Source organism: Cariama cristata, unplaced genomic scaffold, assembly GCF_000690535.1.
Source record: "Cariama cristata isolate BGI_N322 unplaced genomic scaffold, ASM69053v1 scaffold10767, whole genome shotgun sequence".
NCBI lineage: Eukaryota > Metazoa > Chordata > Aves > Cariamiformes > Cariamidae > Cariama > Cariama cristata.
This window is the reverse complement of record NW_009626097.1, coordinates 12,024-29,425: the sequence shown is the minus strand read 5'-3', so window position 1 is coordinate 29,425 and position 17,402 is coordinate 12,024. Positions and strand designations below refer to the sequence as shown.

The 17,402-nt window shown below is 40.0% G+C and overlaps 1 protein-coding gene across 1 annotated transcript in view; it reads right to left on the bottom strand.

The window, feature by feature from the left end:
• Positions 1–234: 234 nt before the first annotated feature.
• The window catches only part of LOC104164530 (LIM and calponin homology domains-containing protein 1-like), a 23,081-nt gene continuing 5,913 nt past the window's right edge, over positions 235–17,402 (bottom strand). The window contains exons 6-15 of the mRNA XM_009703883.1: positions 16,796–16,824; positions 13,989–14,081; positions 12,902–13,006; positions 11,382–11,518; positions 10,459–10,580; positions 8,508–8,631; positions 7,082–7,159; positions 4,521–4,629; positions 3,501–3,603; positions 235–962 (exon numbers count right to left, since the gene is read on the bottom strand). Coding sequence (XP_009702185.1) covers positions 937–962; positions 3,501–3,603; positions 4,521–4,629; positions 7,082–7,159; positions 8,508–8,631; positions 10,459–10,580; positions 11,382–11,518; positions 12,902–13,006; positions 13,989–14,081; positions 16,796–16,824 — 926 coding nt within the window. The 3' untranslated portion in view covers positions 235–936. The remainder of the gene's footprint in view (positions 963–3,500; positions 3,604–4,520; positions 4,630–7,081; positions 7,160–8,507; positions 8,632–10,458; positions 10,581–11,381; positions 11,519–12,901; positions 13,007–13,988; positions 14,082–16,795; positions 16,825–17,402) is intronic.

Below are 17,402 nucleotides of genomic sequence, written 5' to 3'. Positions count from 1 at the left end.
GAGCAGATCTCCAACCAACTCAGACCGTCAATGGGCAAGTGACATGCCAAAGAGAAAAGTTTCACCATAGCATCAAACCGCAGCTCGTAGGCTCACAATTCAGCTGTGTCCGCCCACTCAGCTGCCTCTCCCCCACATCACCTTTCATCGAGTTTAATAACAACACGGGCTGCTTAACTTAGTAACAAGGATTGCTCCTAATGGGAATCTTGACGTCGTTAAGGGTATACAGGCTTTAGGTTTAATGAAGAAATCTTTATTTGAGAGAATATTAAGTTATAGTCATGAACATTACTTGAGGTACACAAACAAAAAAATCCTATCCCTAAAGATGCAATAATTTATTTGTATAACTCCTACCCTCCACTGAAGGTAATATAAACACAAAATGCTTCAGAATTACAGGATGTATTATCAAACTAGTCTCTGTATAAAAAAGTTATAGCTTCTGTTATAACAGAGAAATCGTGCTGTGATGTTTAGTTTTTCAAATGCACTGATTAGATACTATCTTAAAATTACTTCTCAGCTCAAGTTGGCATATTCTATAAAGGTTCTGTAAACTTAAACTTTTTAATTCCTAGAAATATTAAAACAAAACAGCTTTATTGCATGTGTATTTTCTTATTACTTTCAAAAGAACAAGGTAACAGACTGGAAATCATAAGCATACCTGAAAGGTGGGACTTTTTTTTATAGTACTTAGGCTTTGCCTTCCCAAACATGGTCATACATATTTTGCAAATTTCTTAAGAAAGGGAAAAAACAACATACTGCATTTCAAAGGAGCAGGTGCAGCGTTTTTATGAGTTTTTCAAAATGAGATGAGGGCCATGGTGTCCATGGATTCAAGCTCTTACAAGTGATTGTCTGGAGGCAGCCGATACATACGAGAAGAGAGTTCCTCCTTGAAAGTTATTAGGACTGAAAGTCACGTCACAATGTAGTTGGCTGTCCAGCAGCTGAGTAAAACAAAACCAAACCAAGTTATTAGTTGACAAATTTTAACAAACATACATAGGGTCTTCTTCATATGATCTCTGCAATTCAAAAAATTGCATCTGGAAATAGATATCATTTGTGCCCTGCTTCTCCTTCCTCCTGCAAAGCTGGGGCACTAACTGCAAAGAAGGATTCAGCATAATTCCAGTGGAAATATATTTTCCATGCCACATGGATGACCGCATTCTGCATGCACTTTTATTGCATTTTACTCCCAAAGTACTTGTGGGTATATTTACTCGCAGGCTCTGCAGTGGCAAAACAGTAAAGCAAAGGACTGATGAGTCATCTTTAGCTGTGCCTGGTTTCTGTTACGTGGTCATACAGAGCCCTTGTGTTATTTGGCCATACAGGGAATCTCAGTAATTTACTCCTTACCCTTGACTTTGACACTCACAAACTTGTAACTATTTCCCATGTTTAACATTGAATACCGAGCTGCCTTCCTTCTGAGGTTTTGTTGTAGAGAAATAACCTACCAATAAAAACTCATCCACTTTGTTTGAAAAACAGAAGTATTTTGGACCCTGAACCACTACATAATCTTTAATGCTTTTCAGTAATTTATTTTGAAACACAATCATCCACAGTTTCAAATAAGCTTCTGGAAGCCAAAATATTTCATCGAGATGTCCATAAGCATCTCAAAACAATACTGATTAATTCTGGGTTGGTCAGGGACTGTCAGTTGTGCGCACTGCTGCATAGGTTTTCAGATGTAGCTGTGGGGGCAGGAAGGCACGAGCTGTGCAATCAAGCAATTGATTTTATATTTAGCGTCAGACTTCCTAGAACTGAAAGGCAAAACACCAACATTGCACCAGTTTGTTCTTCATTTCAGATGTGGAGTCAATTAAAAGTTAAAAATAAGCAACTACCCATATTTGCAGTTCTATCAAAATCAGTCCCTTTGAAACCGTCAACAAGAGCCAGTATAACTTAAATCCAACTGACTCATATTTTGAGAACTTTGCATGAGGAATATACACAGCAGGAAGAGGCAATTTTGAAAAGACAAACCCTTGCCATTACTATTCTTCAGGAACCACATACTTCCACAAAACCTACTCCCTCTGTCATGGACCTGGTTACCGTTGTGCTAGGTATGCACAAATGCAAAACCTTACCGCACAAAACACTGTATGCAGCTCTGTACTGCATTTTCTAGCGCCGCCGCTGTAGAAATGATGATGGAGGGGCTGATTTCTACAGCATATAAGCTGACAAATAATTTATTTGAGCCTTCATCTATCATTAAGGGACCTCAATTTTTATTTAAGCAAAAAGGATTAAGAAAAGAAGGAAAATACGACTTTTATCACCTTCCTCTCTTTTTTGTATAAAGATGGATGTACAAACGTGCATTTTAAGGGTCAGGAACTCATCCACATGAGGAAGCTTTATCGTATCAAGCCTGAAGGGGAAAAGCTATTTCTAAACGTGTCAGGTTAAACAAATAACAATAAAAAGTTGCTAACATTTCTTAGCAGAATTCAAAAAAACCCCACCGAACAAACGGTTATACAACAGCACCCTCTAGCTCTGCTGATGGGGAAATATCTCTCTCCTGAAACATCAAAGAAAAAAAAGGATCCGTTCTTCTGCTGGCAAGGGTAGGCAGGTACCTTTCCTACTCCTGGATTTCTACAGCCACTGCTTTTGAGAGAGAAGGAAAACAGTAAGTGAAAAGAGCTCTATATCTCCATTTATCAGTTAGGACTATAGGCAGTGAATAATACTCAACATTAGCGGGTAACAGGAAGGCAATGATTACACTCGTGGTCTTTTCCTGCACTTTACTGTTTTCCACAAAGTAGAAGCCAGCATGAGCACTGCCCATCTCAAACCACTGGTGACATCGGGGTGAAGCTGAAATGCTCTAGCAATTTGGTATCAGTCACAGAAATCCAGGACTCAGAAGGACATTCGAGTGAGCTGCTCTAAGGTAGAAAAAGGCATCGTTTTTTTCTGACATGCAGTTGTCTGGCTCATTCTTCAAAGCCTGCAGCAAGCAACACTTTAGCACATGTCTGGGGATACCACCATAAGGATTCATTATGAGTTACAGGATGTTCCTAATATTTTACATGACCATTTTGTCCACAAAGGGATGCCTGGAGACACAAAAAATGGGAACTTCTCCAAACAATGCCCAGGGTCCTACACCTAGTAGAAGTATCTACATTGTCTCATGTGATGTGACAGATCCAAGTCCCCAGGACATGCAGTATGTGTGCACAGTGTAGGAGTTCATATTTATGCACAGAAACAGTCTTTAAGTCTAATACTGCTAAGTAGAGACCCTCTGGGCAAGATTTAATGGGCTTGGAAATCTTTTTTGATAAAAGGCGATGATTAAAATGGCATGGGAAGGTTCCCTTTCCCATGGTGAAGCTATGCCTGAGTGGCAAAGAGGAGGAGACAAACCCGTAAGTCAAAATCATGGCAACAGTACTGTTAAAGAGTTCATTGTCCTGCAGAAAGGATTTAGTACTTACTTCTGGATCGGATATAACAATCGTTGCAGTTAAGGAGACCATTTCTAATCCTGACATCTGTCCCACTTGCTGCATCTCCCAGCTGTCCCTTGCAAATGCCACACTGTCAAATGAAGAACAGAGAAAGTAAGAGAGACCATGCCCTACTGTCACAACTCTTCCCAAATTTTGACTTTTTGTTTCAATAGTTCTTGGAATAGTGAGAAAAAATACCCCTCCAGAACCCAGCCCGTACTCCTGGGGAGCACTGCAAATCAGTGAAAGGTTGTTTTAGAGCCAACAGTATTTAGGATTGGATTTCACCAGCCTCCACTTACACAGAAGTGAAGTCTAGTGATTTTAAGGGACATCTGATTTTAATGTTGCATTCTGGAGCCAGCCCATTTGTGATGAGCAAAGCTTAGAGAGGTCAGAGGTTTAGTTTGAGTAAATGTCTAAAACCAAAAAAGGTTTCACCAATGTCTATAAAACTGACTGGGTCAGAGATAATGGAAATGGACACTTTCTGAGTTCTCTAGAAAACACTATCTTGAGTAATTTCCAGACTGAAACACTCAAGAACAGTCAAGAAGTATTTCTGTCGAGAGCTCTGGTGAAAGCCAGAATATATCATCCATTCCATTGTCAAAGCTTTCCAACAATGGGTCAGACCAAAGATGGCTTTGGGGCTGACCAGGTTTTTGAAAAAAGAAAAAAAAAAATCACAAGATAATTAATGTTACATTTAAAAAGCAATGAGTACAACAGCGAAATGATACGATGCTTCCTTCTGTAAGCGAGGAAGCTAAATTTGCTTGCTAAATCACAGGTTTTAGTCCAATTAACATGTCTGACAGCAAAATAACATATTAGCTGCATTACTTCCACTTACCTACAAACACACACACACACAAACATACATAACAAACATACAAATCCCTTGTTCCTTCCATTTTCAATTTGACACCTACAGCCCTCAACGTACTCTCCCCTTGCACTGTGCATGACTTGAGATTTTTCTTAATAAATCAAGAAACATACCCTGAAGCACTGAATATGGAAATAAAGACCGAGCGTTTCAATAATCATGGCAGCTCCTTTTCCAAGAGGAAGCCCACAGGTAGAACAAAGCTTCTTTCCGCTGACAGACCTAGAAGACAAACATGATTTTAAGAACACAGAACAGCAACTGATGCTAAAATGTGGTCAAATGTTTACACAGGTTTACAGACAGGGCCAGGATGGGAGGAAGGAACATTGAGGGATTTCACATAAATACACACTGACCCTTCAGGCATGTTGCTGAATCAGCCTGCACATCTGCCTTGCAGACAAGCAAAGCAGAGGACTTAAAATGCTTGAATGCACAGCAGCTCAGACCCATTTCCCTTCCAGTCTGCTGTGCTAGATCAAGGGAGATGCAAGCCTCGTAACAGAGGCCCAGGTGACAGGGAACCAGGCCTGTGGATTACCTAGACCTAGTCAATGCCACAGCAATCAAAGCAGGTATTCGCACAAATTACCCGAGTCAGACTCTCAGCCTGGAAATTTTTCAATTTGTTTGCAAATGGGTTTGCTTACTGCAAGTCAGAAGGTAGGGATGCTGCTCTTACACCCAAACAAGGTGGCAAAGTCAACAGTAGCAGCATTAACTGCAGCAGCACAGACCAGGCACCAGGTACTTGCTAACTAATGGTAGTCTATGCTGCTGCAGCTACGTGCCTGTTAGTATTACAACTAGTTAGAGTAAAGCTGAAATCAGATCTCCATCTGCAATGCAAAAATACTTCAACTCTCTCTTTAAGCTTCAGTCCTGTCTAGACCTTTCTAGTAAATCACCTGTTTAATGACAGCTGCGTGAGAGATCAGGGGCCCAGGAATAACTGGTACCCTTTTTCATAATGGTTTTAATAGCAGTGCAGGTGCACACTTCCATGTGTTTCACACTCTTCCCTTCTCACCTGTCTGCCAGCCTGCCAGAACTGATGTTTGTCTAGTGAGATGAACCTGAGACCAAAGGGGATCCCTTGTCATTATGTGTCATCCATGCTTTTTTCAGCCAGGGCTGAAACCAGGAGAGAAACTTTGGGATACTTCATGAGTTTTGAAAAGATGGTTTAATGAAATTGTACACAGATAAGCAAGTTTACAATATCTTGCTTTATGGTTTTGGTGCAACAACATAATAAGTGACCAACAGAGATACACCTGGACTGCATCACGATAAAAAAAGCCATTTTGGGGGGGGGTGGTGGGGGGAGACAGAGAGACAGAAGCAGCAGAAAGACTCATCACAACCAAAAAACCATCCTTGCTTCCATCTAGCCTCTGTCGCTCCCAAGCCCATCACTCTTTATCCCACCATGTACACTGACAGCACAGGCACATCACTGTCTTGTTGCTTTGTTCTCATTACTCCTTTTAGAATAACTTTTCTGGTTTCTTCTCCTCCTCTACAACTCTATGCCTTCTGCTCACATCCCTCTACATTATTCTTGAGTCCACCTTTGTTTTCACCTCTTCTACACTATCAGAGTTATTATAAGGACAAGTTAAAGTGTTGGATCAAAGAATAAAATGTTCTGGGAAGTTTTTTAAGGGAAGTTTTCTAATGTTTTAGTGGAGCAATGAATTACATCCCATCCATTGTTTCCAAAACTAAGATTTATTTCAGGAAAAGATCTTGGAAAAGGGTCTTAGATCAGAATACAGCTGCTAAATAATATGAAGTCACTCTCACAACTAGCTACCTGTAGCAAGAAATGATCTGCAATCCCACCAAAATTGCAGCTACAATTAGAAAAAACAGAAGAAATTGTTCACATAAAAAATTTCCAATAGTTTCATGTCAATGCAAGTGGCATTGGAAGGACGGCTTTGCTATGAAATGTGAAGAAAAACATTATTTAAATAGAAGAAAAATTTGCTATGTTTTCTGTGTTGTATTACTTTACCCTATTTAATAAGGCAACTGATTTTAATACACCCCAAATTATCAGTGATTCAATCAGACTACAGTTAACATTTATTTAGCATTGGTACACATATCTCATTGAAAGCTGCACAGCTCATTGACTGAGAGAATCAAACCTCTAGGAGATAAGCATGAATGTAAGCAAATTAAAAACGCAGCAAAAAAAGCAAAATGTGTTTCAAGTTTGGAAATTAAGGAAAGGATTTCTTTTTAAATCAGCAAGTGTTGAAATGTGACAATGTCTAGAACATACCTTACTCCCAAGCATGTGACTATTCACAATGAAGATAACATCCTTTGACTTAAGTGCTCTGAACTCATGCTTAACTACCTATTTTGAGTGGGGCTTGTATCATCCCATTTCAATTTCACTGAAATTTCAATGATCAAGCAGAGTCCTACGGCTGCTTTGTGAACTGTGTTATTTGAAAACATAACAGTACTGCTGAAGTAGGCAAGAAATATGGGAGAGGGAGCTACATGTTTATTCCATGGACAGTTATGAATTGCAACATTTAGAAGAATTAATAGTGCATCCAGACAATACTAATGTGATTTACACTGCGGCAGTTCATCAGTGACTACAAGATGCATTTGGTCTGCAAAATTCCTTATCGACCTTTTGTACCTGTTGGGTGACTGACTCGGAGCAGCAGGAGAGCAGGGAGACGACGGCCCAGATCGGAAATTCTCATGATAGCCTGCCCTGAAACACAGGAGAGAAGATGCATTACTACAGCTGAAGAACAATTAAAAACAGGTTTTGTATGGAGAAATTCCAGCTGGTGGATTTCAGGATTCCCAGCTCTAAAGATTTTATCTAAGGAAAAGAAGGTATAAATTTGCTGTCCATTGCCGTTTTGACACAATGAAAAATAGCACACATTTTTTGGTTCTGAGTCTTGGTCTGCTTGCTATTGCTCAGTCAGGTAACTCACCAGGTAATCAGCCATACGCAGACTCCTACCCACCCATCAACCCAACAGAGCACCCCCACGATGAAGGAGGGTTAAGCCAAGGCACACCACCTTGTACTCTCTGTTGGCCAGGGGACATGCTCACAAGCACACTGGTAGAGCAGGTGTAGGGCTGTTGACAGAGGGTCTGTGCCCTTTACTGCGCAAAAAGGAAGCCAGTAACACTGAAAAGTGGTTTATTACTATTTGTGTCCATTCTACCCTGCAAGAATTTGGTGAGAAAAACCATGCATGTTTTTTTGTTATCAGAAATCATGGGATTGATTCAACCTCGCACTGCTTAAAGCTGTTTACAGATTAAATAACAATTTTCTGAAATGCACACCAGCAGTTCGTTATGAGGAACAGGTAATCAAACCTCAATCTACATTAATTTTGATTGTATACAAGCTTCATAGAGGTAACATTTTGCAGGAGGCTGTGTTCATATATATGCTAATGAAAACAGATGTTCCTTTCTCATTACATAGATACACTTTTCGCAAATATTAGGTAAGCAGATCCCTTGTTTACCAAAAGAACTGGCGTTACCTTTTAGTAACGCTTACTCAAAAACACAAGGCAAAGCATCAGAGATAAAAAACCTCACCAAAATTCACAGTAGAAAGAAAATACTAATCTCTATGTATCTTCTTTTAAAAGCTATATCCTTAGAAAGTGGCAATCAATGTGTGTTTGGAAGTTGGGGAATGAGCTCTTGGATACCAACTTCAAAGAGGCAGACTTCAGCTGACATTGCCACCCTGACGTTCAGCTGCTTGTCTCAGGCACTTAAAACAAATGAAGCATGTGAACAGCTACTCAGATGAGTTTGAAGAGCTAAGCAGAAAGAAGACAGAAAATGGCAAGCAGGGGCTGTGCTCCCTCATGAAATTAGTTTCTGGGGTACCCGTAATAAGAAATTAAGTGGATAAATGTTAGCAGTCCTGGTGGGAAAGTCAGGAATCAAAGGTGTCTTCACACTGCAGGACTACCCATGAAACTTAACCAATAAAGAAAGTTGAGTAGGAATATAAGGGAGAACAGAGCAAGTAGGACTTCTCAATCTCTGCAATAACCTTTATTTTACATTCTCACCTCTTCGTTTCCCCTGCAGAGCTCGGCTGTTGTCCTGCACTCTGGCCCAGGAACGGTCTCTGCCGAACATCCTCTGTGCAATGCGGGGACTGCTTTGTCAGCAACTGCTGATTCCAGGAGACATCTACAACGGGAGGTGGAGAAATCTCAATACTTAAGACAAAATGCTTTTGTCAATACTTATAAAATACTTATAAACAAGCATAGCTTGTGGACAGACTATAAAAGAGACAAGATAAGTACCGTTACTTAAAAATAAGTTCTCAGAAACCCCACACAAAGTCAGAGACAGGCTCTGCTACCCCAGAAAACCCCTATGGAACAACATCTTCCTGCATTACTTTCACATACACACGACATACCCTGCTGCTGAATCTCAGTTTCTGAAGGAGGAAAGGGTGAGGTCAAAGAGCCATTCACGAATAGCACTTGGGAAAATAAAGTATTTCTGTCGTAAGGAAGGAAGCACCAGAGAGGCTGAAACTTCTGTGGTGCCTGGGGATCCAAACTTCTCAATAGCAAGAGTTAAGAGGAAGGTGGTGTAGTCATCGCTCTCTGTGAGCCTACTGATAAATAGTAATTCCCTTGTAATTTCCTCCTGCGTTTCAGATGGTGGCACAAGGCTCAGTGACAGTAACAGCCTCCCAGCAATATGCAGTGATCTGTGTGATGCCCAGGCAGCCAAGCATCCCATCTTTGAGACAGAGCACACTACCTGGATCCTTCCAGATGAAGTTTGTGGCTCCCAGGCTGGGGAAGAGCCTTACCCTGCCGTGCATCAACCAGCCGGTTTAGAGAAGAAAAACTTTACTGGGGCCTATGAAAGGCCTGTTATCTATTTGTGATATTAAGACAACAGAAACGTAGTCCTGACCATTTAAGGACTTAAGAAGAGAGCAAGGATGTGATGCTTTAAGGGGAAAGAAAGGAGCTGTCAGAATACTTGTAGGGGACCAAGTTGCTCAAGAGAACCTAGAAAAACCCTGATTAGCAGAAGTAGTTAAAACCTGTCAAACCTTTGAAGTTTGTTTAATCACTACTACAAATCCACAAGGATGGATTGCTGGTCTGTATCTTCCGCTTTCTTTATCTGAGCAACTTTTATGAAAGCACTAAGAATACAATAAAATCAAGACAGGGAAAGCAAACCTGTTAACTTTAATAAACGGAATTTGCATTTGGAGCAAGTAGTAACACCGAAACCTTTTCTATCAATAGATGTTTCATTTTTCAGAATAATTCATTTTTATGCTAGACTGAAAACAAAAATCAAAAAGTCAATTTCAAAAACTACAGTTGCTTTCTGTCTTTAGCCTACCTAGTTACTTTCCACTGTTCACCTGCATTAGATAACGATGCTAAATTAGTGAATTTGCCTTTTCTAGGGTGACCCTGTTGACTGCAATGCTTTGGGGAAATTCCTTCATTGAAAAAACATCAATGCTTATGGGAGCTTAAGATCTATTAATTTAAAATGTCATCAGACATTTCTAATGACAAAACTGAGACAGGTGTCACTTTAGACTTGGCTCAAAAAGGTTACATGTCACAGGTAGTGATTTTTACTGGACTGAAACGGACATAAAGAATCTAATTAGCTGTCAAAACACAAAGTAAGTGTTGAAAATATGCTCTCTGTACCAAGATAAATCATATATGTATGTAAGATTATGTAAAAGATAGAAGATAACAGTGTTTAACTACTAATGTGAACATGCAGGCCTATAAACAAGATTCCTACCTGCTGAAACGCTCACCTATGATGAAAACAGGGAGATGTTAAATTTCACCTTAACATATTTATCTTTGCTAACAGAAAACATTTGAGTCTAAGACATTCAAATTTTGAAGATATATGTGTACTGTCAATTTCCAAAACTCTTTCAGTTAGATTTCTGCAAGATTTCTATCTGGAAAAGAATGTATGCACATGAAGAGTCTTGACTCTCACCCTGAGTCAACGGCAGATTCAGTCTGGCAGGCGAGCTGCGTTCCATCACTGGCACCTGATGCTCCTGTTCACCTCCTTTCAAGATATTCGTCTCCGAGTGTCCTGAGAGCACTTTATTTCCACTGCCAATAAAAATAAGTCACATTGTATAAATAAAGCCAGGAAAAATTCCACTTAGAATATAATGGCCAAATCAAGACTTTTGAACGTCAGTCTATTTTTTGCAGAAAGATTTTTGTTATTGTGTCAGCAATGACAAAGCAATGAGGATAACTGTAATAAACTAAGAAGTTTGTCTCCAAATATGCCAAGTCTTCCTGCTTATCTCACATACTGCCACTCAGACACACTAAAGATCATCCTGGACTTATGGAAAATGGCTTCTTTGACAGAGAAACAGCTTTTCTTAGGGTCTCTATAAAGTGTTCAGCACCATCAGATACTTCTCGTCTTTGTGAAAGCTGTTATTAGCAGCTAGGCAAAGAACCAGGACTTTGAATACCACCTAGCAAGTTTGGGTATGGCACTTCTGAGATAGCCAGGCAATCTCACACAGATTCTGAGTGAAAATAGCTACTGCTCCTTTATTCCTCCACATGCCTTGTGAAACTTGTACACAAGACACAGTGCAGTGACATACAGAGAAGTCTGAGCTATCTAAGCTCTGATCTGGTTGATGTGACAGCCTCTTGGCAAAGTCATATACTGAAAAGGCAAGCCTTCTGATATGCACAACTAGCACTGCACATTGCCACATACACATAAGCCTGTGGCAAGTGAATATTGATCGGGATATAGTACACCTATCACCAGGCCACCAGACGCTGATGCTCCAGCATCAATCACGGGCTTATGTGACATCCCAGATGTCTATGCAACACATAGCTCCACAGGGCTAAGAAATGCTCAGGCTTGATCCATACCTCCTCTTTTCTTGCCAGAGTTCATTATCCTTGCTTGTCCGAGACGGCATACTGTCCTGCTCCCAGAGAAGCTTTTTCTGCCTTGTAACTTCTTTTTGTCTGCCTTCCTCTGGAGAGCTGTTTGAATCAGTTGAGCTCTAGAAGACAGAAGGGGAGGGAACAAGGACCTTCCCTTGAATTCAGCATCAGCACATGCACAGAAAAAGCACAGGCTGCCCGCAGATACATTGTGTTGACACACCTTATTATCATAAAGAACATCTCACATTATACAGTGGAATCATTCGACCTCGGTAAGGCTAACTTTGGATTTAACAAAGACTTGAGCTGAAATAATCAAGTAATTGAACTAAACTGAGTGTGAAAAAAAAGTTAGGGATGGACCAATTACGAGATGGTGTTCAGGATGACTAAAATTTCCCACCTATTTTTGGCAGAAATCCTTGAATGACTTTGAGAGTCTAGACAGTCTCCAACTGGACTTGGGAGGACTTTGTGAGGCACCTCAGCTTGTTGTCTCTGCCTGGGAGCAAAGCATTACTCATATGCACTGGGCATCCTCAAAAGGCAACACCAGTACTACTTCCAAAATGGTACTGGAGTGGGTCATACCTGACTGGTGGAGCTTTCATAAGCCATGGCATGAGATCCCTCACTTCTGGGTGCAGGCACTGCCCTGAACGTGGCATAAGCAATTCCACCCAGGAAGTTACTGCTACATAGCCGTGTGGAAAATGGGCCATGGCTGATGCCCCTGCACAGGGATGAATGATAAGAGGGGGCAGGAAGGGTGAGGGGAGAACCAGACGATACAGTACTCCTAATCCTGGGGTTGAATGGAAAAAGGCAGATGACTTCTTGGGTGTGAGTGCCTTAGGCAGGAGAAAATTATGTCTGGGAATCCCACATTTACTCTACTGATCTCACTTGGGGTGTCATTCTCTGATCTCTGGCAAATACTTACTTAATTAGATGCTAGATGCATTGAGTTAAACATTTTGTGCTGCATAAGTAAAAAAAAAAAATCATCAGAGAGTGAACATTGCTCTGTTTGTTTTGCTGCTTTCTAGGAGGGATGGTGGGAGAGAAAAGGAGGAAAAGTGGGCAGGCAGGGTTCAGGCTCATCTCAGATATGCTTAAAGCACTGTCTTACTCTCAAGATTTTGGATGCAGGGCAATCACTTCAGATTTTCTTGGCTTTGAGAAGGTAGTTAAAGCAAACAGAAACAGGTGACTGTTTTTTCACAGCACCAGTTAAAGAAGACAAGCAGCTGCAAAGAGGGAAAGTATCACCTGCTCTAGTCCAAAATGGGATGATAGCAGTTTGCTTGGGAGTATGACTCTTCAGGTGTAAAAATACACAAGCTACAGTACTCTGAGGTATCACCAGTTATGGAAAGGATGCAGGGAATACTCTTACTCTTACTGCTCCCAGACTTTGTTAGCCTTTAGTGAAGAATGAAACTTTGCACTGAAGATGGCTTAGTCTTTATTGCCTTACTACTCCACGAGAAACTCACCGCTGTCTTGTTTCCTTCAGTAGCAGAGGAAGAGGAGGAGAGGAGCTCAGCAGAGTTTGAAGAAACAATGAATGGAACTACAGTATCCTCAATTATCTTACGTTCCTAAAAAAAGAGGATCAGGAGAGAGTGGGGATTAAAAATACAGAATGTCAACTATGACCTTAAGAAGCAGAAGCATAAAGTTTGGCTACGTCTCATGTTTAGATGGTGAGGTAAGGACCTGTGGTACCAAGAATAATGGTAACACCTCAGTTTTTAATTTGCTTCAAGATTTTGCACTCCCTTCCCTTTCACCATTACCGTCTTTGAGATGGGATGTCCAAAACGGGAGAGAATATTCCACTTGGGATGGCACCACTGTTTCTCACAACACCAGTGTATTAAATTTCATATAAAAACATGAAATTACACTTGGTACACGAGAAACTTATTCTGAAAGTTGAAAAAAAATTTCTTGTTCAAATCACAAGTATGGCCCTCAAGCACAGATGATAAGACATCAATTTGCATAACGCACTAGTCAAATGAAAACATTAATATTTTCCAATTTCCTGCAATAATGACCCACATACGACAGAAGAAAACCACTGTCTTCTACATTGTTAATATTCTACAACTGCAAGTTTGAACATTTCCTGTGGATTTTTTTTAAAAACAAGGCCAGTTTACAAAATATCTACATGATCAAGCCCAAGGCAGACAAAAATTTCACCTGGAGTTCCACCAAGTCCAGGCATCAAATATACGCCAAAACGCACAAGGCTCTGCCTCCGGAGGGAAGTCTGAGCGTGCCCAGACACAACCACACTGACTCACCCAGACACAACCACACTGACTCACCCAGACTTGCACAGCAATTAGACACCTCCACCTATGCAGAGGTTCTGAGGATATCTGTCTAAATATTTAAAGATTTTTCCTCAGTGCCCATGGTAGTGTTTAAGAGAAACAATCCTCCTGAGAATTCAGCCTTGAGAAGGCTTTTCATTAATTAATCTAGGTATGGGGTTTTTTTAGTGGCATAAGTGGGTGCATTTAAATACAAAAAAAGTCAATAAACAACCTCCTCCTTTGAGCCTTATACCTCCTCGTAGTATCGACGCTCCTCCTCTTCAACTTCTCTCTGAGCCTTTTCCCATTCCTCTTTCAGCTTGTCCTGCTCCTTCTGGTACTTCTCCTGTAAGAGAATACAAATACAGGTAAATTCAGAGCATTCTGTATCACGAGTAAATTTTGTAGCATCTCCACAATGACAATGAACCTGCTAAGAGTCGTTTAATCAGAAACAGGATGAAATAGGAAGATAAAAATCTGAAACATCCACGGGTGTCAAAAAAAGCTTATTTTCCTCCTTCCCCTACCTATTTCTAGCCCTTACATTTAAGACCTTCAAACCATGAGGAACTTTTAACATACTAGAAGAAGTTTAATTTGTTAGAAGTTTTAAAATCTTTGGTCAGAAATTAAATTTATGCTCAACAATTTCAATAATTCCTTGTTTATTATACAGTATTAAGAGTTCCAAAATGCTATCACACACCCCAAAACACTTAGGCGTGGATTTTACATTAAAAACTTCAGCAAAGTAGCATGTAAACAAGCAGGTTTTGCAGATACTGGTACTAATTTAAGAGAGAGGTGAGTACAATTTAATGAATGATGATTACCTGTGCAAGTTTAGAAGATGAATGAATAGTGTGTAAAGGTTTGAAGAGGGTAAATTCATAACTGGCTAAGTAGCTTATTTTCCTCCTTAATGGAATTATTTCTTGAGAACTGTTCTCACACAGTTTTGCACGAAAAATCACCCCAAAGAGATCTTGAAAATTGTTTGACAGAACTGGTTTGAATATGGGGAAGAATGGTGACTTCCATATCCCTTTTACATCTGTTCCAACTTCTGTTCAAATTAGAGACCACATCTGTCTAATCCAGAAGAGATGCATTTACCATTGAGAGAACGCCCATATATGCCAGAAAAATTATGATGAGAATTTTACACCATTTTAAGAAGAAACAATCATATTAGCTAAAAAGAAATAATCTCAAGAAAGCAGTAGAGAGACACACAAGTCATTCTGAACAGACGAAAAGACTCCATTTTATTATTCTCCATCCTTTGATAGTTGTTTGTTAATCTGTCACATGCAGGAAAGATACGATTTCTTTGTTTCAAAAGACACTACTGACTGACAGGGAAATGCAAGTTTTCAGGGCCAGTGCACTTCTTAAATCAGGACACGAATGCAGACCTTTTACAGCTTACTCTACCACTAGGCAACACCAGTGGTTGTTTTGAGGGGGTTTCCCTCCCACACACAAAAAAAATCCCAAACCCTTTGTGTCCAAATTTAGCTTGATGCTTTCCAAGAAGAAGCCATGAACAAAGCATAAGTCTACGAAAATCTATTAAGATCATAATTTTAAAGAAGAGCTGCATAGGCATCAGGGTCAGCAAACTGTCAGTCTTGAGAAAGAGGCTCCAGGTAATTAAGAGTCTCGCAGTCTATGCTCAACATACTTTAAATATAGTTGAGGATCAACACTTGGTTTAACTCCGCACTGGAATGCAGAACTAAGTCCTTTTGGTCTTTCCATGGAGTGGGGAAGGGAGACGTAGGAGTGCCCAAACTACAGAGAACATATGTGTATGCTCATTTTGTCACTGCTCTGCCACAGGATTTGCTGAAGCATCCACAGAGGATGTGGAAAACGTAACACAAAATGCCCAACTTTTGTCCAAAGGGACAATTCAACAGCTGAACCACATGGTGGAAGACATGTAGTTTCTCCCCTACCTGAAGCAAGCGTTCTTGCTCATGCTGCCACCTTTCTTGGCGTTTTCGCTCTTCTTCTGGATCCCAGGACCAAAAATTGAAACGCTTGCGTGAGGGAAAACCAAGCTATTAGACTTTGACACTACACTTCACAAGGCTATCAGAGAAAGCTGTACTTCACCTGGCCTACCCCTGGCGAGGATGTTAAAATGGGAAATTGAGAACTAGATAATGGTTCTATCAGGAGACAATATTCTTAGCTTCATTGACAGTTGGGACTGCCCACAGGTATCCAAATGATAAAACAATCATTTAGTTTGCAAAGAAAGGCTTGGAAAACTTTAACTGGAGGGCAAAAAAGCAAAAAGATCTGAAAGAAAGCTCTAAGCAGCACTGAACAGAGATACCTGCAGGTACTCAAATTTAAGGAAAATAATCTATTTTGCTTCTTTATAATCTTCTGCGCAACACGCAAAGCAATTTGTGATTGTAAAAAATATTCTCTCATTTCGTATGGCTGCCACCACAACAGCCTGTAGCCTTCTTTCAAATTTTTATCCATAATGAAATAAAATCTCATGCTTCACTAAGGATCCCTTACATGAATCATATTTAAAATCCTTATAATCAAGGGCCATTTTAGACACTTGATGTCATATCCCTTTCCACTAAGAGTTGTACTTCAATCTGATATGAAGAGATGATGTCTATTTTTATGTGACAAAGAGAATATGAAATACTGTGTACTTCAGAGTAGTATTTGTGGTACTTTTTTTTTTTCCATTGAGGAGACAGTAGAATTGTGGTCTCCTCTAATTTCTATGCATTTAAAATAGCATAGATAATTTAGAGTTACATATTATTTCAAGATTGTCAAGCTTTAGTGGCTCCAGCAACCAAGTACTGTATAGCTACGGTTCCCTCTGAATAAGAGGAGAATGCATAAATTCCAGATTCAGACCATGTTCTCATTTGGGTTGTATTTTTTCTCTCCCATTTCCATGAGAAAAAAATTGTCATCCTGATTTGGGGATGTTACAAGACAGTTTGCACAAAAAATTCACTTTTGCTAAACACGTATCTCTAAACCAAACGACGCAAAAAAGGTACTCACATTTGATTTGTCACCACTATCAGAATCAGCTATGAAAAAAACAGAAAAAGGAAAGATTAAATTTAACATAGCAAAATGTGCTTAGCCTGTAATTAAAGCTACATTGTATCTGTATAAAAAAGCTTCATGTTAGTTTCCTATTTGCTCCCACAACCAAATGCAAGGACGAACCGAAAGCAAATAAACCAGAGAAACAGGTAACACCCATCACCAACAAAACTACTTTTTACCTGGGTATAGAGGAGCACAACATTAACTAGCATCAGGTTCTACTCTACCACTAGCTAATGCGATCTACTTCTGGTCACAGATGTTAGCAGTGTTCGGACACTGAGTGTTACCTACCTTGATCTACTTTTCCCTTCGTGATTCAGTGCAAGGAAGGAAAAAGCACAGCAAAGCTAAAAGGATGGGACTACGCTATTCAAGAGCCACAGTTACGAAAAGAACCATTGCCATTTTCTATCCAAATGTCTTTGAAAATTAGGCTGATTTAAAGAAATTAAGGAAAAGGCATTTATAGGCAAGTGATTTCATTTGGGTGCCTGAAACCAGAGCATCACAGCAATGTGCAACCCAACAGCTCTTTGTCAACTGTGCAGCAGGA